At 37.4% G+C, this 23,317-nt stretch overlaps 3 protein-coding genes across 6 annotated transcripts; 2 read left to right on the forward strand and 1 right to left on the reverse strand.

Moving 5' to 3' along the window:
- The first annotated feature begins 586 nt into the window (after positions 1-586).
- LOC127956403 (F-box DNA helicase 1) lies at positions 587-9,531 on the forward strand. Of its 2 annotated transcripts, none has more exons than XM_052554260.1 (21): positions 587-750; positions 940-1,101; positions 1,185-1,684; positions 1,803-1,933; positions 2,599-2,731; positions 2,886-3,076; positions 3,252-3,326; positions 3,775-3,857; positions 3,936-4,104; positions 4,236-4,455; positions 4,624-4,711; positions 4,851-4,937; positions 5,104-5,240; positions 5,376-5,472; positions 5,691-5,854; positions 6,033-6,108; positions 6,316-6,519; positions 6,630-6,755; positions 7,215-7,321; positions 7,429-7,563; positions 8,630-9,531. In XM_052554260.1, the coding sequence occupies exons 1-21, from the start codon at positions 732-734 to the stop codon at positions 8,795-8,797; spliced, it is 3,072 nt and encodes a 1,023-aa protein (XP_052410220.1). In that variant the 5' UTR covers positions 587-731; the 3' UTR covers positions 8,798-9,531. The 2 variants fall into 2 exon arrangements, with proteins under 2 accessions (XP_052410220.1, XP_052410221.1); XM_052554261.1 differs by having other exon boundaries at positions 1,191-1,684.
- Positions 9,532-9,815: 284 nt separating this feature from the next.
- On the forward strand, positions 9,816-16,141 carry glt8d2 (glycosyltransferase 8 domain containing 2). Of its 3 annotated transcripts, none has more exons than XM_052554263.1 (10): positions 9,816-10,039; positions 11,291-11,315; positions 12,829-12,918; positions 13,001-13,193; positions 13,695-13,812; positions 13,968-14,055; positions 14,244-14,356; positions 14,442-14,608; positions 14,694-14,806; positions 15,617-16,141. In XM_052554263.1, exons 1-10 carry the CDS (start codon positions 9,890-9,892, stop codon positions 15,781-15,783), a joined length of 1,224 nt encoding a protein of 407 aa, XP_052410223.1. In that variant the 5' UTR covers positions 9,816-9,889; the 3' UTR covers positions 15,784-16,141. The 3 variants fall into 3 exon arrangements, with proteins under 3 accessions (XP_052410223.1, XP_052410224.1, XP_052410225.1); XM_052554264.1 differs by lacking the exon at positions 9,816-10,039 and adding an exon at positions 10,053-10,282; XM_052554265.1 differs by lacking the exons at positions 9,816-10,039; positions 11,291-11,315 and adding exons at positions 11,360-11,680; positions 11,815-11,856.
- On the reverse strand, positions 15,961-22,419 carry hsp90b1 (heat shock protein 90, beta (grp94), member 1). Its single transcript, XM_052554262.1, has 18 exons — positions 22,251-22,419; positions 21,366-21,468; positions 20,854-20,995; positions 20,632-20,748; positions 20,036-20,367; positions 19,849-19,960; positions 19,634-19,759; positions 19,427-19,543; positions 19,189-19,326; positions 19,024-19,101; positions 18,338-18,403; positions 17,940-18,209; positions 17,610-17,855; positions 17,362-17,498; positions 16,831-16,909; positions 16,589-16,744; positions 16,417-16,512; positions 15,961-16,237 (listed from the first exon to the last, which is right to left on the reverse strand). Exons 1-18 carry the CDS (start codon positions 22,297-22,299, stop codon positions 16,211-16,213), a joined length of 2,391 nt encoding a protein of 796 aa, XP_052410222.1. The 5' UTR covers positions 22,300-22,419; the 3' UTR covers positions 15,961-16,210.
- Between the last annotated feature and the right edge of the window lie 898 nt (positions 22,420-23,317).

Here is a 23,317-nt window from a genome sequence, read left to right on the forward strand (position 1 = left end):
GATTTTAAAATCAGTTTTAAAGGATGAATTTTGAGATTTTACGTTTTCAGTTGATATATAATTTCTGATGATTTCTAAAATGTGATAGAGGAAAAGGCAATGAAGAAGTCATTTTTTTAAACAAAGGTCAAAACTCCTGTTATAATTTAGATTTTTGAAGGTGCACTCTTGTCATAAATTAATCTATAAATTTTCCTACATAATTTTTAACAAAAAAACATCGGTAAAATATTTATTTGTGAGTCTTAGACCTTTCCAACGATATATAGTTTGTCACAATTAGATTAGATTTAATTGTAATATAGTAAAGTAAATGTAGGCGTCCCGTATATGGGACGGGGGTGACAGTTAAAGGGTTAAGACAGAACACATAAGTCACTCTTTTTCGCCACCTGCAGGCGTATTTGTGTAATATGAAGAAATGGTCACTGAATGAATCAGGTGAATCATTTTGGTGAACGAACTGAAAATTAACGAATCTTTTGAAAGAATAAAAATGTTCACCACTAATCTAAACCAAATGCTGCGTGTGTTCAATCCTACAGAGCTGCGTGTGTAACGTTAGTAATATCAGAACTTCCTTACTTTTATTTTGAAGTAACATTCGAACTTTTAGTTTGTAGTGTCTCAGAGCGGAAATGGAACACTTGAAGTTGTTGTGTTTGTTTGGATGGACTGAAATTACATCTGTGGCACATCGGTGGGGCGAAACGTCTTGCCGTTTGTAAATCATGGAATCGTCCATGAAAGGTAATATTTACAATTGCATTCTTTGTTTTGCAGTTTTTCTCTTCGCACGTCATGTTGCTTTTGAGTACATAAAATAAGTTATTTAAAAGGACACAAACGCCAGTGGGTGCTGCAGTCAAAGCTCGCATTCAACTCGGACCTTGTGCGATTTAAATGGCTTATTCGCTGTCTAATGTGTCTTTTGTAAAGGAAGGGCCAAACGCAGGCACTTGGGGGCCTCAGAATGTGACGATCTGGTGAAAAATATCAAAGGGAACGAGTCTCTCACACAGCCTTTTAATGTTAACCTCAGCAACACGGATCCAAACCGGGGACTTCAGCCCAGGACCCCCACCAAAAGAAGCAGACAAGGTGTTGTTGCATGTGTCCTTGCGTTTTGCGTCCTTCTGCACAAAACACTGCTCACTTTAACTCCTATTCGTTTTGCCGTTAAGCTCCAGGTGGTGTGGGACAACAGAAAGGCATCACCAGTTTCTACGCTGTCACTGGAGTCATCAGCACCAGTCCCCAAAAAGGAACCAAGACTCCAGTGAAAGACGAGGAGGAAGAACAGGAACTGATCGGCCACCTTATCCCAAAAGAAGAAAACGTAGAAGAGGAGAAGATTGAGGACTACATGGAAGGAATCACAGAGGACATGTTCAATGAAGACTTTGATATAGGAACTAGCGTTACATCTGTCAAAAAAGAAGACGACTTTTTGGAAGTTACTGTGAGAAAAGAAGAGGATGAGGAGGACCTGGTCGAAGCCCTCCCTGATGCCCACTACGGGCTGCTAGGAGTGCAGGGAGGCCATGAGGTGCCCAAGGGCCACTTCCAGGATCTGCCTGAGGAGGTCCTGAGGGACGTGTTCGCACACCTCCCAGCAGATGACCTCTATCGAAACATCAGCCTGGTGTGCCAACACTGGAGGGCCGTCGTCATGGACCCCCGGGTGTGTTTTTGATGCCTTAACTTTGATTTTCATGTAGACTTTGTGTATGCATTAATCAAAAGGTGTTTTAGTTGTGTTGGTGGCACTGTTTTGTGACATCTCATGGTTTCTTCCCTAGTTTCTGCCTTGGAAGAAGCTGTACTGCAGATACCGTAAGCAGCAAAATGAGGCGCTGATGGAGGTGAAGTCTATCCTTGATGATAATCAAATTAACAAGAAGGATGACCTGTGTCTTCTCAATATGTTGAGGTAAGAATACCAAATGTATTAATTTAGTAAAGCAACCATGGGACTTATTGTTATTGCTCATTTGAAGCACAACATAAAGTACTTCCCAAACCCCACTTTCACACCTATGGCTCATTTTGAAGACTACATAAGAGCTGCTGATAGAGATCAAACTTGTTAGGTGACACTTGTACATCAGGGGTCGACTGTAGCTTAACGTGCTGCTGATTGGTCGGTTTAAAGTAAAAAAAAAGAAAAAGAAAAAAAAAATATAGTAGGTATAAATGAATAGATATAGAAAATTATGGGAAAATAAAATAATCATAATATTTATACCCAAAATTATAGATTTTATTCATTTATACCGAAAATCATTAGGATATTTAGTAAAGATCATGTTCCAAGAATATATTTTTGTGGATTTCCTACTGTAAATATATCCCTGACTATTAGTAAAATGTTTTGCTAAGAACTTTATTTGGATTATTAAAAAGTATTAAGAAGTATTATTTTTACACTTTCAATTTCCAGATTTTCAAATAGTTGCATCTCACCAAATATTGTTCTATCCTAACAAACCATATATCAATGGAAATATTTTTTATTCAGCAATTTCAAAAATGGACCCCCTATGAATGGTAATTTTGTGTGGTGAAAATCTCGCTGTGCATGTTTTTTTTTTTCAGGTACATGTCTCAGTTCAAACACAGCAAATGTGTGAATGTGAAGGATGTGCTGGCGTGTATTAAAGGACATCAGCTCTATGCTCAAGCTGAAGCCTGTATCAAAGACAGAATCCCAGACCTGGTGGATAATGAGGTAATGAAATCTTACGGTTCACAATTTCTGCAACTACTAGTTTATTACCCTTGTTTATGTTGCAGCTATGTGCACCTATCTGCATAACAATGTGTGTCCAGTTCCACTTTATTTTAATGTTTGATATTTAACCAATTATCGGCATGTATAACAGGGCCCAAACCCCTGGTCTGCCATGGCCCTGATACTGATTTTGGCTGACGGGGTGAAAGATATCTTGGACCTGGTAGCTCTCTTGCAGAAGTCTGGGTGTCTGCTGACCGCAGGAGGAATCTCTGAGTACCTGTGGGCTGTGGCCACTTTGCTCCTGGCAATGAAAAATAACAATATTAACATAAGCAACAGGTGAGAGACCAGTCATTTTTCTATAAATGCCCACAACATCTGCACAATGATCAGGTGGTCATTTATATCAGTTAAACAAAATTATTTTCTGGTCATGTGACTAGTCAAACAAATGCAAATACTTGCAAATGCAAATGGATTTAAATGATTCTTCACTTTTTATACCTTAATATAGGTGGCATTACAATATCTTCTATGTGCTGCATTTAATGGAGAACGCTCCTCCTCCGGCAGGCTTGCAAGACAAAAGGTGGGAATCAAATTTGGATATTGTACTTGTGTATTATCTACAGCTCCAAAGTTTTGGGTCAGTACGATTTTTTTATTTTTTTAAATAAATTAACACTTTTATTCAGCAAGGATGCATTCAACTGACCCAAAGTATTATATATTTCAGATAAATACTGTACTGTTGAACCTTATGAACTGCTGAAAATTCAGCATTGCTATCATAGTAATAACTTCCATATTAATAATAGAAAATGGTTATTTTTTAAATTGCAATAATATTTCACAATATTCAAGTTTGAATTATTTTTTATAAAAAAAAAAAAAAAAAGGAAACTTGGTGAGCATGAAAACTTTTCAAAAGAGCCCCAAACTTATTAACAAAAGTGTTTCTGTCAATTACAAGTAATAAATGTTATATTTGTGAAATAATTACTAGTATGTGATGCAGTTGTAATGATCTTTCTCAGACAGCTGATCACTCATGAGCAGCAGCAGATACTCAACCATGACATCCAGAATAACCACGTTGTAAAAATAATGGCTTTTGCTGGTGAGGGAAAAATAATTTGAATTCTTTTGCAGCTGAAAGGGTTTGAGTAGCATGTAATACTATTCTTATTTGTTGCAGGCACTGGAAAGACGACCACACTCGTGAAGTATGCTCAGCATAGGCCACATATGCGCTTCCTCTACCTGGCCTTCAACAAATCTGTGGCGATGCAAGCTCAGCGTTCATTCCCGTACAACGTCGAATGCAGTACCGTCCATTCAATGGCGTTCAGAGCCGTGGGAGTGAGGTCAGTTTATACTGTATTTATGGGATCATTACCAAAAAAATATTCACCAAACAATCACTTATTTTGAAAAATGAATAATAATTTCAATGAGCTATAACCTGAATGATTTGTGTCTCTTTTCTGCTACGCAGGTATAAAAACATGAGGAAACTGTCCAATAATTTGCAGGTGTTCGATGTGGCGTGGGTCTTGCCTGAAGGACTCGGAGGATTCGTCAATGCTAAAGTGGTGACGCAAACACTCCATACTTTCTGGGCTTCTGTAGACACCTGCGTTGGTTCAGAACATGTTCCACATAAGTACAAGAACACTCACGGAATGTCAGAATACCCAGATCATCACAAAAAAATGGTAAAGTGAAGACGTGCGGGTGTATCAGTTTACATCAGTGAATGCAGGAAATGTTGTTTTAAGGGTTACTTGATTGTAAACAAACATTACAATTAACTTTGGGTCTTTGCAGTTTTTTTTTCCAGCATTGTGACAATTAATTAAACACAATACTAAATTTCTCTCCAGGCATTTGCTACTGCCGCACAGAAGTTATGGGACAAAATGGTAGAGCTGAAGTCCAGAAAAGAGAGAGTGTATAATATGACTCATGATGGTAATTGCCAAAATTTGGATTTATTAGATATTTAAATGATCTAAATAAGCAATAAACCCCAAAACTGCTTTCATATTTTTCTTAGATATTGAATCTCTGTTATGTTTCATGTCGTTTTTCCTCTGATTGTTGTTAACAGGATACCTCAAACTCTGGCAGCTGAGTAGACCACAGCTGGACCGATATGATGCCATATTTATTGACGAAGCTCAGGACTGCACACCAGGTTAAAATAAATCTAGATTTGGTAATATCATCCAGATTTAGGTCATTTAAGGTAGCATTCAATTTTGCTTTATATTGTTTTTATTTTATTATGCTGTATTAAAGAGCTGAATTTTGTGGTTTCAGATTTTGTAATGTGTTCTTTTTGTGGTCTCTGATTTTTCCAGTCATCATGGGCATCATGCTTTCTCAGAACTGTGGGAAAATCCTGGTCGGAGATCCTCACCAACAGATTTACACTTTCAGAGGAGCAGTCAATGCTTTGCACGCAGTCCCTCACACACACATCTACTATCTCACACAGGTACAAACAAAAACACAGGAAAATGAAATTACAGATCATATTTGTAGAGCAAGTGGGCCACACACAATTCTACCACTGGGATTAACTGGTTTGTGGGTAAATGTGTTCTGATATGACCTCTTATATTTTTCACAGAGCTTCAGGTTTGGATCTGAAATTGCATACATCGGCGCTGCAATATTGGACAGCTGTAAAAAAGTGAAGCAGATATTGGTTGGTGGGAATCAGGATGGTAAGTCTAAGAAGCTATATTTAGGCAATTATGATTATTAATATTATTATATTTTTGCAAATATTAATAATTGTGGTGGTAGTAGTAATATGATTTTTTTATAAGGTTTAATAAAAATTAAATATTGTGTTTTGCTTAAAGAAAAATGAACCCTTTTGGGGTTTTTTGTTAGAAGTATGAACCTGGCAATAATAAAAATGCTATGTGTCTGTTTTCAGGGAGTGTTCGAGGGGAGGACACACAAACACTGCAGCATCTGAAGCTGGGACAGAGGCTGCCAGAAGGGAGCGTGGCCATTCTGAGCCGCTGTAATGTCACAGTTTTCAGCGAGGCTGTCCGACTCACAGACGCCAACCCCAGCTGCAAGATCTACATTGTGGGAGTGAGTACATTAAACATTTGTCCAACCTAGTAATTAATTATCTTAATGTGTCTTTTAAACCTCAAATATATTTGAAATATCTCTGACTTTGTGCAGGTTTTCAGTCAGAGAAAGTTAGGTAATGTGCAAAACATGGTTAGTGTTTCTTAAAAACAAAAATGGCAACCTCTAATTTCAGGGTGTTGAGTACTTTGGACTGGACAAAATCATGGATATCTGGGTCCTGATGCAACCAGAGGACAAACGCAAGAATGGTAAGTCACTTCTGCTTGAAGGTTTTATAATCTTAGACTCACTGTTTAACAAAATATCTTAATTGGATCACTCAAAATGCTTTCTGTAGTCTTTGCAGTATGTTTTCTGTAAAGCTATTTCAGATTATTAATACCTTGTTGGGTCTTTGAAATTGATGGTTGTTAAATTGTGCTTTTGCTTTGTTTGGATTTGTTTCTCTACTTTAGAGAGCCTTCTGATCAAGGATTACTTCATCCGAACTTTCTGCAAAGATAAGATGGGTGGATTCATTGGTCTGAAGGGATACGCCACAGCTTCGGAAGACCGCGAGCTGGAGGGCAAGCTAGCTGTGGTGGAAAAATACAACAAACGCATTCCAGAGCTGGTTAACCGCATCAAAGATCGTGCCCAGAAAAGCCCAGTGTACGCAGGTGAGTGAGACTAAAGACTAAAAGGCACTAAAGCACCATTTTTAAGAAATACTCAATGATAGCTACTCATATTTACAATCGAAATACTTTTATATCTCTGATTTTGACAGATTTTATTCTTGGAACGGTGCACAAGGCAAAAGGCCTGGAGTTTGACACAGTGGTTGTGACAGATGACTTCATGAAAGTACCATGTGCTCGACACAACCTGCAGAGAATTGGTGGTTTCAATGCAGGTTTGTGGCATTTCTTTAGGAATGGAAGTTTTTTTTTTAATATACTCTCTGTGTGTGTGTGTAAAATATAATAATGTATGTGTTGCACATTCTTACTATTATTATAATCTCTGTGTCTGAGCTTCAAAGTCTGTCTGAGCTTTAACCAAGTGACCGTCTGCACATCTGTTAAAAAAGAAAGAGTCCATTTAAGAGTGTATGTTTGTGATGATCTATGGTGATATGATAAAAAGAGCTCATGTGCAATCTGAGGGGAAAAAAGGTACAAAAACAGTAACTGGGGAGGTACTCTTTCAAAAGGTACATTTTTGTACCTTATTTATTTTTAAAATCTCCCATTAGTACCTTAAAGATGCATATTAGTACTTAAATATTTGCATAATGTTGCAGCTGACAAATCAGAATCAATATATGAAAATCCAGATATGCATATGGCTAATCTTTTCTCTCCGGCTGCAGCAAACGTCCCAGACGATGAGTGGAACCTGTTATATGTGGCGATCACTCGAGCCAAAAGAGCGCTGTACATCACCAAGACCATCAGCAACATCCTCACGTTCACTGGGGTGAGTTATTGCATTTCAGACTCATTCTGATCATTATAATCCAGAGAATGTCCAGAAATCATGAATATGAAGAATTCTTATTATTCCTGCCTCCTGGTCGTCTGTAGGAGTACTTCCTAAGGTCAAGGCTGACCAGCACTCTGCTGAGTAAAGACCCATCTGTTGTCTGCTCCATTAAAGGCTGTGAGAACCACATCACTGCAGACGCCGTCCTCAGCATGAGCAAACTCCCCGTCAGATATGTTAGTGTCTTTTTCCACATTCATTTGTTTGTCTTTTAATGGCATAGTTCACCTAAAAATTAAAACTTAGATGGAATGTACTCACCCTCAGACTATCCAACATATAGAGGTGTTTCTTCATCAGAACAGATGAGTAGAAATTTAGGATTAAATCACCTAGTTACCAATGCATCCTCTGCAGTGAATGGGTGCCGTTAGAATGAGAGTCCAAAAAGCTGATGAAAACATAAAAATAATCCACAACTAATGCAGATGACTCCAGTCCATCAGGTAGTGACTTGTGAAATGAAAAGCTGCATGTTTCATTTCAAATACATCATTAAGTCATTTTAACTTTAAAATTGGGTAAAAATACGAGTTCATAATCCATAATAATACTTCCTCCTGACAAAAAAAAAAAAAAAGTCCATCATCTGTTTTCCTATGACATTGAAATCCACTGGCATATTTGTAAAGAACAGCTTTAGACAGTTTTCCCTTGTAAACGGTGCTTGATCTGCACATATTTCTCGCCTGATTCAGGCTTTTTCTTTGGAGAATGCAATATTTTAGATAGAGAACTAATTTTTTATCCAGAAAGACATTAATTGATGGACTTGAATGGTGTAGATTACTTTGTGGATTATTGTGATTTTTTTTTTTATCTGCTTTAACTCTCATTCTGATGGCACCCATTCACTGCAGTGGATCCATTTTTTAAAAAGTGGTTATACAAAATTTCTCCAAATCTGTTTGGATAAAGAATTAAACTCATTACTTCTCAGATGGCCTGTGGTGAAGTACATTGTGAGTTGGGTGAAAGGTTCCTGCAGGTTCAAAAACTCACTTGCTGCATTGATTTCATGAATGTACTAGCTTTTCTAATCTTTTTGTATCTAGCTGTTATCTTTCTTTATATTATATAATAATGCAGTACATGTAGCAAGTTTTTTTTAAAGCTAACTGAGACTTGTTCTAGCACTTGCATATCATTGCTCTATTTGTTGATCTTGATTGCTTCCATTGTCCTCATTTGTAAGTCGATTTGGATAAAAGCATCTGCTAAATGTAAATGTATGTGTTTCAGGTGGAGAGCGTGGACGCTGGCGGTGTTCTGTGTTTGACCTGTGTGGAGCAGCGTGTGGGACCTGCAGCCTTCCTGCTCGCTCCACCAGAGAGGGTCAGATCCATGACCTACACCAATGAAAGAATAGAGCTGCCCATCAACATCGCCATGCTGCTATCTTTACTTTAAGCACCACATTAAAGTGCCCTTTTGTCTTTGTGTCTTTTGGAGTGATTTTGCAAAAGTCACAAATGTGACTTACTCAAATCTGCATTGGATTTTTATTTTATAATTTTTTAGTTATACTTATTTTAAAGTATTTTCTGTAACTATTTTAATGCTTCTAAAAAAATATATATTATCCCCCCCATTGCCAAACAGTTTTTTCCTGTTGCTTCATTTTACTTGTTCTCCCACATTGTGACTTGCCCTATTTGGAAGACACTAAACATTGACGTCAGTGTTTAAAGAAGGAGAATAAGCAGTGTGTCTTTTTCCTGGTTATTCTGGCAGCTTTAGAAGGGCCTTTTCAAGCCCTCGATAACTACAGTATTGCAACTGTTGTGAACGATGCAATAGTTGAGGAACACTGATGTTTAAGATTGAGTTTATGTCCACAGCTGTAACGTGAGTGACGTGTGGGAAGAATGTTAACTATTCCTACATAATAGTTTTAAATAAAAGACATCGTGTCAGACTAACTTATATTGTATATTCACCATCTAATCTTTTTTTTTTTTTTCAAAGGTTTCTGTGAACATGTCATTTTTTTACCATTTGAAAAAGAGGATAATTTTTTATATTTTTTGTTTCAGCAGACATTTACAAAGTGACTTGTGTGTCATTGTTTGACAATTTGTAATCATATGTATATATCTATATGTATATGTTGCACAGACTAAGTAAATCTTGGGCAGATCTGGTGCAGTCTCACAGTTTTTTTTCCCCTAATATACATTAATTAATGGTTCCTTACGTTAATAAAATTTGTAGTTTTTTGTAAATTGAAGTTATCATGCACAAGCTATTACACATCATGATTAATTAAAGTGTGTGTGTGTGTTTGTATGTATATACAAATAATGATTATGTAATAATAATGTTAGATAATTATCAAAATGTGTAATAGTATACAGTAAAATAAACGGTATTGGCCACGCCCACTTCTGCAAAAGGTCAGGACGTCCCCTGAAAGACACCGTGAGACTTGACACAGTGGCATGTGTGGATTTCAGAGATTTTAGGAAGACATCTGGACAAAAAAATGCATAGCTGGATCTCATGAGTATAAAGAAGGGAAACGCAGCACGCTGTTTCACTGGACGTCGGTGCGTTCTCCATTCTGGCCACGCCCACTCGACCGCGCCGTACAGATTAAATGAACGTCACCGCGCGATTTACTTTCTGCTGGAAATTAAACTGGAAACTCTGGTGAGTGGCCAATATAAACAATCAATGTAAACCAGTAACAGGCGTTTTTTCCTTCCTATTTTAGGATTTGCACTCCGTTAAGTTTAACATACAGACTCTGCTTTTTGTTTAGGATAACTATCAGTGATATTTGGTTATCGTTGTTGTGTGTCAGTTATTGTTAAGTCTTTGAAAACCTGTTTGCGACATTGTTTCGTTTATCTCAAGAAATGAAGATTCTCCGATATGTCTTGTTTCTACAAGGTTAGTGTTATTTTGGATAATGTTAACAAAAGAAAGGAAGACATTATATAAAGGATAAATGTAATGAAGGACATTGCGAGTATGTTAATATTGTATTGTAATATGTCTATTCAACTAATATAGACGTCCTCTAACAAAATATAGGATATATCAGTCTACCGTACATTAAATACAGATCTGTCACTGATGTAATAGTGTGTTAATGTGATTAATGAAAATATAAAATGTTGCCTTTAATAGTAGGTTAACATTACTTGTCTGAAGGATATAGTCACATCTAAAATTTAGTTTCATTCATTTATCATTGTTTTAAAAGCCAAGAGCCACACACATTGGTAACAGTAATTAGAATATTGGTATTTCTTCTATAATAGCCTTTTTACTTTTTTAAGAAATTAGACAAGAAACTGTGACATGTTTTAAAGAGGCATATAGTTAAGAAGACCCTAAATAAATGAAAATAATCAGAGCTTAGCTTTCAAACCATAATGTCAGATTTGAACTTTTTTCTGCAAGTCACTTTTTCTGGTTCCTTACTTCATTTTGAGAGGTCTAAGAAGATATGATATGAAGAGAGGACAAAAAATGAGATTTGAATTTGATTTTAGAGCTTAGTGAAGAATGTCATCAGGAAGGAAAGGCCAGGAGACTCCCGATAAACAGTCCCACATGTGTGCAAAAGTCTCGGAGACCCAAAATCCCTTTAAAAATGTGTCTTAGATGAAACAAACAAAAAAAAAAAACTAAAAATGGTTGAAATTAACCATTAAAAAGCTCATTAGTAAATAAGCGATGTGCTCGTCATCAACACCAAACCAACAAGTTCAGTTCTTAAAACTTGCTCACATTATTTTATTTCATTCTTTAAATTAGTTGCTCTGATATATTACATGTTTCACGATTCATACTTTTAAGTACTTATTTTCATTTTCTAGGTTTAGGAAAGCAAAATCAAGTTAATATTAAGTTTTATACCCCTGTGAGCCATCTTATTCTCTCCCTTTACAGATGCTGATGGCTTCGTTGAGGAAAAGTAAGTGACAAATCCAAGTTTTGCAGATTGTTTCCATGAATCCCCCCATGCATTTGTTTATTGCATCACTCTTTCATAATACATGGAAAAAACATTCAAGGTCGGTGATCATGTCCAGTGTATGAGTCACTCTGAATCAGACTCCTGATACAAAAAAAAAAAAAAAAAATGAAAAAGACTTACGTTCGTGATTTTAGACTATTCTCTTGTGAAATCTCATGGATTACTGAGATCAGTGAACTCAGAGCACATGGGATGTTTTAGTGCCTCGTTTTGCTCTCCTGTCCTGCAAAACAGGAATGTGTCCTGTGTGTGTTTGTGGTGGAGGAGGGGTCGGTCCCACTGCTCATCCCAGAGTCAATGAGGTAACCAGATTAAACCCATAAAAGTGATGTATAGCAGCGGGGTCTCTAGAAATCCCACTCTTCATAGCAGAGCACATTTACTGAAGCCTGAAGCCTTAACTTAAGTTTATTTATTCTTTTTCCATTTCACTAAGGCCTTGGCAAGAGGTACAAAGGCATGTTTTACATTAGTCGAGGTATGGAAAGCAACAAAATACACCGATATTTACTTTATCTTCTTTAGTCGACTTCAATCTGGACAATTGTAACACTAACCACAACCAAAGAAAGTTTTTTGTGTCTGATTTGCTGTATTATTTGAGTATTATTTATATACCATTATAAAATTAAAATAAACATTGAAAATTTAGCCTACTATCATAGTATTTATCCATAGTTTACATTAACTTTTATATTTTCAGTGTTTTTAGTTCTTGTTGTCATTTTGTTCTTTTAGAATGTTTCCATATAGATTTAATTGACTTTTATTTCAGTTTTAGTTTAATTAAGTGTGGTAGGATACTTAAAAAAAATTGCTAGTTAATTTTACACTTAATTACAAAGAAATGGAAAGTATCGCATTGAATTAAATGTTTAATTTTGAAGCAGAAACACTGAAATAGCATTCAAGTGTAAAATGTACTCCAATAAGCTTTGTTTTATTTTTGTAACTTAAAAAAATAATAATTTTAAGAGTAAAGGCAGGGTTTCTAATATACATACATACATACATACATATATATATATATATATATATATATATATATATTACTTTAAATTTAACTGTATATTTGTTTATGTATATTTATTTAATTTCAGCTTCATTTAAAACACCCAAAAATTTAATAGTTTTCTCCTAATTTTTTATAGTTTTGTCTTTAGTTTTTTAAACAATAACAATACGGCTTAAAAAAGGGTGATAAAACAATTTTCGCTCAGAAATTGCTAGTAAATTTCACAAAATCCGGCAAAGAAACATCAAGTAACGCATTGATTTGATCCTGAAATCTTGATATAACTCTGAAATAGTATTTTTATCTCATCACTCATACATAGTCATACAGTGACCTCTAGTGGTCATCCTTTTATTGCATATACTAAACGCAACACAGTGCAGGATTTTGTATTGTCTATTGATTAGTCTCTCTCTCTCTCTCTCTCTCTGCCAGTCAACCGTGGGCTCCTTATTCTGCTCATCATTGTGGCTCTTGCTCTTCTTTACAAAAACACCAGACTACAGACACTGCCCAAGGATTCAGGTACACATGCAGAGTACTGATATGCAAGTATAGGCTATGCATATACTCAGTTTATTATATGATCTTATTGCGGTTTATGCAGTACTTAAGAAAGATGGGGCCAAAACAGGTGTGGAGGATGAGAGAGTGTCAGACACTGACATCCCTGTGGTCATCTGTGCTTCAGAGGAGCGTATTGGTGCTGCCATCGCAACCATCAACAGTGTCTACAGCAACAGCCGTGCAAGCATTTTCTTCTACATAGTTACCCTGCGAGATGCCATCAAGAAGATAAGGTCTAATGCAAATGTAACACCGGCTAATTGCACTTGGTTGCACCCAACACATGAAGTCATGTCTTTTATTATGGTTATCATTTATTATGGTTAGTTGAATTTTATTTGCATTTAACTTTCTTCCTTTTGCAGTCAAGAAGCACTGCAGTTTTATAAAAGGCTCGCTACATTGTTTTCCTGTTACAGTAAAAAATAAACTATATAGTGAGAATTTTAAGTGTAAATAAATATCAATAAAATATTATTAGTTGAAAATAATAAAAAATATTATTATCTTTTGAAACTTAGTTTTGTTGGCTTTTATTTTTTAAACTTTATTTGTTTTATTTATATTTGTTTTATTCCAGCTATATTTCAATTAGCAATTTTTTTTATAATGTAGTTTTAGATAACAAATGCCCATAATATGTGAATCAGACTTAGCAATCCACCCTTTACATGTCTGAAAGAGAAACGAGAAACAAACTAATAAATAAATATAATTTATTTTCTGGAAAACAGGGAATATATAGAGAAGACCAAGCTGAGAAAAATCAAATACAAGATCCTGGAGTTCAATCCGATGGTATTGAAGGGAAAAGTCAATCCGGATTCCTCCAGACCAGAGCTCCTGCACCCTGTGAGTTCTTCTGGGTTACACTGTGTTACTCGTAACTCTTCATTATTTCTAAAAAGTGACCAAATGTATATGACCACCCCCTTCTTACACTCTTGTTAGAAGTTTTGAAGGCTTCTCCACACTGTTTCTTAATCCTGGTTTCTTTTGTGTTGCAGCTTAACTTTGTGAGGTTCTACTTGCCACTTCTTGGCATTGAAAATCATGCCCGGATAGTTTACCTGGATGATGATGTCATAGTGCAAGGTGAAATCCATTATTATGTGTGGAAGCATCTGAAATGGATACTTAGCTTACATTTGTACTCATGTTGCACTGATACAAAAGCTTTCATCATCAAGTTAATTATGCAAGCATGATCTCATATGTCAAGTGCATGGAATTAAACCCCTTCACTGCTCTATTCAATGATTTTTGTTACACCTGACTGACAGGAGATATACAGGAACTGTATAACATAAAGCTGAAAGCGGGACACGCTGCTGCGTTCGCCTCAGACTGTGATCTGCCCCCAACACATGAGATGGTGCGCAGTGTGGGGATGCAGGTGTGTATTTATGGATGTATGTACAGTATTAGTATTTTGATCACTTAAGTTACTGTTATATGTTGATTTTCATTTCATCCCACAGACAACTTATATGGGCTTTCTGGACTACCGTAAAGAGGAAGTCAGAGAGCTGGGCATCAACCCCAGCGACTGCTCCTTTAATCCAGGTGTTTTTGTAGCAGACATCGGTGAATGGAAAAAGCAAAAAATAACTAAACAGCTGGAGAAATGGATGGCTAAGAATGTCAGGTGATACGGTATATTGGTTCATATTGAGTTTTTATGCGATCAAATTGGTTCCCATTTAATAATTAATTTTTCCATGTCAATGTAGGGAGAATCTGTACAGCAGTGCCATGGCAGGCGGTGTGGCCACCCCCCCAATGCTGATCGTCTTTCATGATAAATACACAACCATTGATCCAATGTGGCACGTCAGACACCTGGGTAATGGTCTTCTATTATTTTGGTTAACAAATCTCAACAAATAATTAAACATTTCTTCAGTCTTATGGTCTCAAAATATATGTATTATGCCATATTTATTTTGAAAATATCTGTACTTAAGTTCTAAACTGAAACATTGATATATAAATAATATATACTCACACAGAGAGAGCATGCACAGCTGTAATTTAAGAGTAAACATGTATTTACCAGTGTTATAGTAATTAAAGTGTATTTATTATAAAGTATACTACTACTCAAAAGGGAATTCATAAATGAATTCCGAAGGAATCAATCAAGGTAATAAAATGACAGTAAAGACATGGTTACAAAAGTATGTTGCTATTTTAAACTTCCCATTCACAGAACCCTGAAAAACATTGCACTTTTCACAAAAACATTAAGCAGCACAACCTTTTTTTTTTTTTACATTTATAACAAGAAATTTTGTTCTGATCAGCAAATTAATCAGCATATTAAACTGCATAATAGGATCATGTGACAATGATCCTGGAGACACTGATGACTGGAGTTATGAGACTGGAAATGAATGTAACATTTTAAAATGTAAAAAAAAATAATAAAAAGCATATTCCCTAAATACCCATTTAATTTTTCAAAAACTTCTACATTAACCTGAGATATATGGTTTGTTTTTAACAAGAATGAATCCTTAGAATGTAGGAGTCAAAGATTAGCTCTCTTCTTGAACATCACAAGGTCTACTAAAAGCAAATGTGAAGATTTGTGAGTTTAAGCTAGCAGTAAAGCAAATCAACAAACTAATTGCCCTCTTTGTGTTTTATGAAGGCTGGAGTCCTGATACCCATTATCCCAGATCCTTTCTCAAAGATGCACGCTTACTGCACTGGAACGGCCATTTCAAGCCCTGGAACTACCCCTGCGTCCATCTGGACATCTGGGAGAAATGGTTTATCCCAGACCCCACAGGAAGATTCACCCTGGTACGACCATGAACAATGACCAATGTCATGAACCATGTCACTTTGACTTGATACAAATCAAAATGCTGAGGCTACAAAAAAAAAAAAAAAACCCCAACTAAAACACCCAAACTGGAATCCTGTTATTTTTTGGAGGGAGTTTGTAGATCGAGTAAAACAAGACACATGGTAAAAAGACAATTACACAAGTTCCTTTTACGGAAACATTTAATGGTACAGTGGACAGGAGTCAGCACTCCACAACTGGGTCAGTTAAATATTAACAAATTTACAATCATGGAGGAATGTAAAAGAAATTCCAAACACAAACGCAGCGCCTTAAAACAAAAAACAATTCATATTCCCTTAACCCACCCACACAGAGAAAAGATAACCAGCTGAGATCGCCATCTTCACTCTGCATCACAGTCGGACACCCCGTCCCTCCCAGATTTACAATTTACAACTCGTCTTTGCCTGTGCTATCCTGAAACACAGAGAAATCCATGTGTTAAGACACATTCAGACATAAGGAACCGTTAAAATAGCAGTTCGCCAATCATCTCACAGTCATGTTGTTTCAAACATCTTCGATTCTGAATTTCATGAATTAAATATGGATTTGGAACAACATGAGGGCAAGTAAGTGAATGTTTCCACACTCACCGATTCCTCTTCTGCATCTTCATCTGCCTGGACCTCCTCCTCATCCTCTGCTTCCTCTGTCTGCTCTTCTGGTTCCTCTTCTGGCTCATCCTCTACCTGTGGACACAGCAAAAGGATTTTTAGCCACAGTTCAATTGATCAACTCTTATTAGCAGTGATCGACTGTGTGTACCTGTTCATCAAGATCTATGTTCATGCTGAGCCGCAGCATACGCTCGATGCGGTCTCCGTATGCTTTAGTGTCTGCGAGTTGGTAGCCGGATCGCAGTGTGGCAGTTTCAAAGAGCACCACAGCTAAATCTGCAGCGGTCTTATCCTCAGCATCATCCTACAACACAAAGCACAAAATATCAGACAATCTGAACTCTTTTAAAAGCAACATTTTAAATTAACTTAAAGCTATGTTTGACTTACTGTAACTCTCTTCAACATCTCCCTGATGAGAGGATGTTTGGGGTTGATTTCTAATGTCTTCTTTTGGCTTGCGTAATAACTAGAGAAAAAAAAAAAAGAAAGTTTAACTTGGTTTTTATGACCATAGTTTTTCACATAGCAGGAGGTGGAATGATCACCACAACTCTAAAGGTGCCAAGTCAAGACTTTTATAGCACTTTTTACAATTGTGTCAAAGGATTGTAACAGTAATAAACCGGAAACTAGCAGAATCCGTTATAGAAACTCAACTACTGAGAAATTTCAGATTGTACAGTAGCTTTAAAAGACAGTAGTGCCTTCATTTGGCTCAAGTGATTATTTTGCAGCGGGTTCAAGTCTGTTATGACAAAAGACAACTGGCCTTTTTTGCTAGCAACATTTCGCAAAAAAATGTGACTTCTGTGACTAAACCCTAAAGATGTTGCCAGGTTTTTCCTATGCAGTTGCTAAGCTGACTGCAACTAGAATTTGCAAATGCACAGACAATTAAGACTTGCTTAGAGAACCTACTTTGTGGAAATGTCTTTTCCTGTCTGGTAAGCCTGGGCTTTCATGATCCGTTCCATGTTGCCAGACCATCCATACTGACTGGCAACCAGAGCACAGGGAGACTTGGTCAGTCTCTGAGACAAAATGGCCTTCTCAATCTGAAACGAGACACAGGGACGAACATGTTTCAGTTGAACTGCCACTTCTAAAAAAGTATTCAGTTTATAATATGCAAAACAATAGAATAAGCCAAAGAACAATAATCATACGTTGTCCTTCAGGGACTTCTCTTTCATCCAGGTGGTAAGGGGTTCGAACTCTTTCTCCAAAGCTTCTCTCTTCTCCTTGGCCTTGTCGCTCTCGTCGAATTTCACGCCTTCCTTTGCCACATTCTGGAAGCGTTTGCCATCAAACTCGGGCAGAGCCTGGATGCAGTACTCATCCACTGGCTCAGTCAGGTAAATGACCTCATATCCTTTCTTAAGAAGCCTCTCCACAAATGGAGAAGACTCAGCCTAAAATCAGAAAGATTACATGTTAACATGGAAATGGAGAAATCTTAGTAAGCAGTTCAGTTCAGAGTAAAAACACTTAAGCACCTCCTTCCTGCTGGTTCCAGCCATGAAGTAGATCTTGTCTTGCTTCTCCTTCATCCTCTCCACGTACTGCTCCAGACTAGACGGTGTGGTGTCGCTGTGGGAGGTCTGGAAGCGGAGCAGCTTGGCCAGGCGGGTTCTGTTGGAGTGATCCTCGATCACACCCAGCTTAATGTTGGTGCCGAACTCCTTCCAGAACTTGTCATTGTACTGCTCCTCGGCGATCTTCTTGATCATGTCCAGGGTCTTGCGCACCAGCTTCTTACGGATAACCTAACGAACGTAGGCACCAATGTGAGTGTTGAAAGTAATTTAATTGCTCGTACAGTAAACTCACCGCATCATCTAATTGTACATAAACAATCAAATCAATGTTATCTTGATCTGTAACATGAGCTCACCTTGAGCAGTTTGTGTTGCTGCAGAGTCTCTCTGGACACATTCAGAGGCAGATCATCAGAGTCCACCTGAGAAATGAGAACAACCTGAGTCACCAAGCATTCTTTATAGTGAGGCAGCAAAAGTTATTGGCCAAAACTTAACTATCCAATTTTGTTCCATTCAATTAATATCCCATTAAACAACGTCCATAAAAAAAAAATTGCAATTAAGTACTTTTATAAAATTTTATACAACATTTTTAAATTCCATCTTACATATATTTCTTCCAGTTTGTCCATCTAGCATTTAATTTAGGCTCCATGTCAGTTAACAGACAACTTTCATTAGTTTTAGTATTTATGATAACACTGATTATTCCCTGGGTTAAAGTATTTAATAACTTTAGAAATAGTTGACTCAAAAAACAAAAACATAACTCTTATTTTGGCAAATAAAGTTACAGTTGTACCATGTATTACATTGCAATCTATTCAAGAATTGAAATGCGCTTTACCAATGAGCCAATACACAGGAGGGCTATCACTTTTAGGGAAATGCAAGGCAAATAAGCATTACACTAAGAAGTTTAGATCTGCCACATGCTGGAAGTGCAGAATTAGGATTGTAAATGTTCTTAGGTCACACAAATGTCAGTGCATCCTAAATATCTTACTGGCTAAACTTATAAGCAGACAGAAGCACTTACAACGCCTTTGATGAAGTTGAGGTACTTGGGCATCATGTCATGGAAGTCATCGGTGATGAAGACTCTACGCACAAATAGCTAAAAGAACCAAATTGGGTACAATTAATAACTCCAATACAACATGAGAATGTGTTCTTTTTCCCACCTTATGATTACAAAAATTACCTTGATGAAGTCATTTTTCTTGGTTCCATATTCATCGAAAAGGCCTCTGGGTGCAGATGCAGGGATAAAGAGGATGGACTTGAAGGTGACCTCTCCTTCAGCAGTGAAGTGAATGTGAGATATGGGCTCATCATTGTCCTGAAAATGAAAAAGGATTCCACTTGAACTGATCCAAGATGCCTCAAAGCAAAGGATCACAAGAGTTGATTCTTTGTGTGTACAGCACAGCTTGACTCACCCTGGAGAAGGTCTTGTAGAAGGCTTTGTACTCGTCCTCCTCCACTTCCTTCGCGGGCCTCTGCCAGATGGGTTTAATGTCATTCATCAGCTCCCAGTCCCACACGGTCTTCTCCACCTGAAAGTAGTGAGGAATCGTTCAAATCATTGAGAAAAATCTATAAAATAGCTTCTACTGATGTTGCATATATGCAGCTAAATACAGTACCTTCTTAGTCTTCGGTTTGTCCTTGTCCTCATCCTCTTCCTCAACCTCAGCTTCATCTTCAGCAGCCTCTTCCTTCTCAGTCTCAGCCGCCTCCTCCTCCTCAATGGGCTCCTCTACGGTCTCGGTCTGGAAATGACAAATCGATAAGTTCATGACGTCCTCCAGCTATTTGTGAACTTCAAGCAAGGTCTGGAGTCTTTGGTGGACACACTGACCTTGCTGCTCCATACGTAGATGGGGAAGTTGATGAACTGAGAATACTTCTTCACCAGGTTCTTAATGGTCTCCAGCTCAAGGTAGTCTGAAGCCTCCTCTTTCATCACCAGCCTGAGGAAACGAGACATCTTTAGTTATAAAAAGTCAATCTACACTTTGTGTTAATTTTTAAGTTTAACTGCTTACGTAATGGTGGTGCCTCTGCCTAAGGTGTCTCCACGAGGGTCATTGATGACTGAAAACTCGTTGGAATCGGATTCCCAGATGTGCTGGGTGTCGTTGTTGTGCTTGGAGGTGACGATGACTTTATCAGCCACAAGGAAGGCAGAGTAGAAGCCCACACCAAACTGACCAATCAGCTCAGAGGTGGATTGACCCTCCTCCTGCATATCAGTCATCTTGCTGAGGAACTCGCTGGTTCCAGATTTGGCGATGGTACCAAGGTTCCTCACCAGTTCATCTTTAGTCATGCCAATACCCGTGTCAGTGATGTGAAGCATGTTCTTTTCTTTGTCGGACTGGCGAGGACAGACAAAAAAATAAAATAAATGCAGGACTAAATATTGCATAACCTCAAAACTGTTTACTAAAGAAACTAATAACTTAACATGTAAGTGTTTGCATAGCTAAACAAAGTGTTGAGTATCAAAGATATGAAAATTAAACGCTCCTCAATTTGCTCCACACATGTTTGAATTTCTTTTGCAATGCAAATGTAAAAGTCACGTTATATTTCTATGTCCTGTGGAAATGATCAGTAAGGGACTTTTTTTTAAACACACCTTGATTTTAATAGTAAGCTCTTCGTTTCCAGCAAGGGCATCTTCATGGGTCAGAGACAACAGCCGGATCTTATCCAAGGCATCGGAAGCATTAGAGATCAGCTCTCTTAGGAAGATCTTTAGGATGAAAAAGAAGAAGAATAAGCATGTGTCGATCTTGACTCCAATTTGCAAAAAAATTGAGGGCACGAAGACCTATAATATACTTTTTAATTTACTCACCTCCTTGTTCTTATACAAGGAATTGATGATCAGTTTCATCATCCTGTTCACTTCTGCTTGGAACGCATGCTTTTCGGCCTTTTCACGGATTTCTTTTATTTGCGAGGCGTTCAAACCATCTAACTGAATGGCTTCTTCCTCCCTGTTGGAGAAAATATGGATTTATAAAAGAGCGCAAAGGATGCTTGTGACATGTTCATTCCTCCAGGGACTTATTACTATTTATCCTTGGATTTTGTAGAACAACAAGACAAATGAATCAACCAGATGTCCAAACCCCACTGGGGATCATTTATGTTTTTTTTTTTTTTTTTGTGAGAAGCTAAATGTGAATATCTAAACGCTAACTCTTAAGAGATAAACAAATGCATTTTAATAAGCTAAAATAGCAGCTAAGATTAGTTTCAAGGTTTTATTTACCCCACTTTGATATCTCGAGTCTTCTAAGTGAGTGTGAGGAACATTGCTTTAAAATTCAGATCAGTCAAGTGCAAGTTCAAGTCCATACAGACCTCTGAACAACCTCATCGTCTGTGCGGGATCCGTCTCTGCTCTTTCCAAGGTCCTCTTCTACTGCGCCGTCAATGTCAACGTCATCATCAGCTTTCACCGATGCTGCAATTATGCAAAACATTAAAGATTGAGAAAAAAACAAAAAAAAAATGATGTGAACATAAGGGTGATAAAGAGCACTTTAAAGCCAGACAGTATCTATGTGGTTACTCAGTAACTTAATATAACACAGAGAACCAAAAAACAACTTTTATTTGGATCACAAGTGTTTTATAACTTAATTCCTAAGTATATTTGCTCAGCAAAGACCCCATTGTGCACAGACAGGCGGTTTGTTTGTTGTAAATGAAAATGCATTGCATGTGAAGGCAAATTTGATTAAAATTGCCCAGGTAACTTAAGACTCCCCACATCTGAAAGACCTTTTTTATTTTGATCCAGAGGCTCTCAGCTACATTTAAAGGCCTTGATGTGACAATCCAACATGGTCCAAGATCCTTGCTTAAATTCTTCTCCAAGTGTGCAATTACCATTTATTGTTTTATTATACGATATTACCTTAATAAAGGATATCATTACATGAAGGACATTTCAATCTTAAGGAAACTTCCAGAAGCACATGCTGGTCAAATCCACTCTCCAAGTCTCCATGTTTAATTTCCCGTTATGAATCATTCATCCATTTAGGAAGCGTTAACGAATTTATTCTACACATGGAGCATTATTTATTTTGTTTAAATATAACATTTAAACTTACATAGCAGAAAGAGGAAGCATACAAAGATAGCAGCATTACTGCGAACACTCAAAAGCTTTGTCAAGTTCATTGGCATCAAACTGCATAACGCGGGGTATTTCATGGCCGTTTGATAAAACGTACTCACCAAATGCCAAAAGTGCACAGAGGAGACCGATAATCCACAGTCGCCTCATTGTTTTAGAAAGAAAAACGATTTATTAATGAGAATCAATAGCAGATTAACGCCTTCAGAAGTTGCAACGCCCTCCACACCTCGACGAACTCTTGCAGTGCGTGGAACCCGAGCGAGAAGTCGGCTTTATAAACTCCTCCACTCTAGGGCTGTGCTTAGCCGGTTTGAGCCAATCACCGCACCCCACGCACAACACCGCACCAATCAGAGAGCGATCCGCAGCCGCGGTCTTCCAATCACCGCCTTACATGTCCGATTTTACACGTTCCAATCGTGGCTCGCGTTGATTGGCTCGACGGGGTGCCAGTTCATCGAGCGAGAGTTATAAGAGAATTTCGTCATAGACTGTGACTGACAGCTGATCTGGGAACGGTGTGAGTTTTGTTTAGTGCTTTAAAAGGGTTAGAGGAAACGGAACTAGGTGATTCAGAATCAGACTTAATTTAGATTCACAGTTTCCTAAATTACCAGTTGTTGACACGGTGGAAGACCACAAGAAAGTCACGATAGACTTGAGTGTTTCTATTTATTGACTAAAGCTTCAGGAGAAATTGGAATTAAAATTAGCCTACCCTTTTCATGTTTTTTGCATTTATTTGTATTTTTCCCTGTTGAATGTAACTTTTTTTTTTTTATTGTCACACACTAAAAATGCAAGGAATAAATACCCAAGAAGGAAATATAGGAAAGAAGAGATGATTAAATTAATCTTGGACACAGTTATGGACAGTGTCTGCCAGCAGATCATGGATCTCAATCTGATATCGGACAATGTTCTTTGTCTGAGATTGCAAGGAGCTTGTATGTCACTGCAGGGCTGCATTTATGATTTTTGACTTGATTTTTTGTAGGATGGCAGGATTCATTCGATCTGCAGTACCATGAGAGGCATGCACGTGCATTGTTTGACTGGTTTGTGCCCTTAGTATCTGCCACAGAAATACTGAATGCATTAAACAAATTTATGGATCCTGTAATCCATGAATGCAAAATCTGAGATGCACTCATGAAATCCAGAA

Source organism: Carassius gibelio, chromosome B4 (assembly GCF_023724105.1).
Source record: "Carassius gibelio isolate Cgi1373 ecotype wild population from Czech Republic chromosome B4, carGib1.2-hapl.c, whole genome shotgun sequence".
Lineage (NCBI taxonomy): Eukaryota > Metazoa > Chordata > Actinopteri > Cypriniformes > Cyprinidae > Carassius > Carassius gibelio.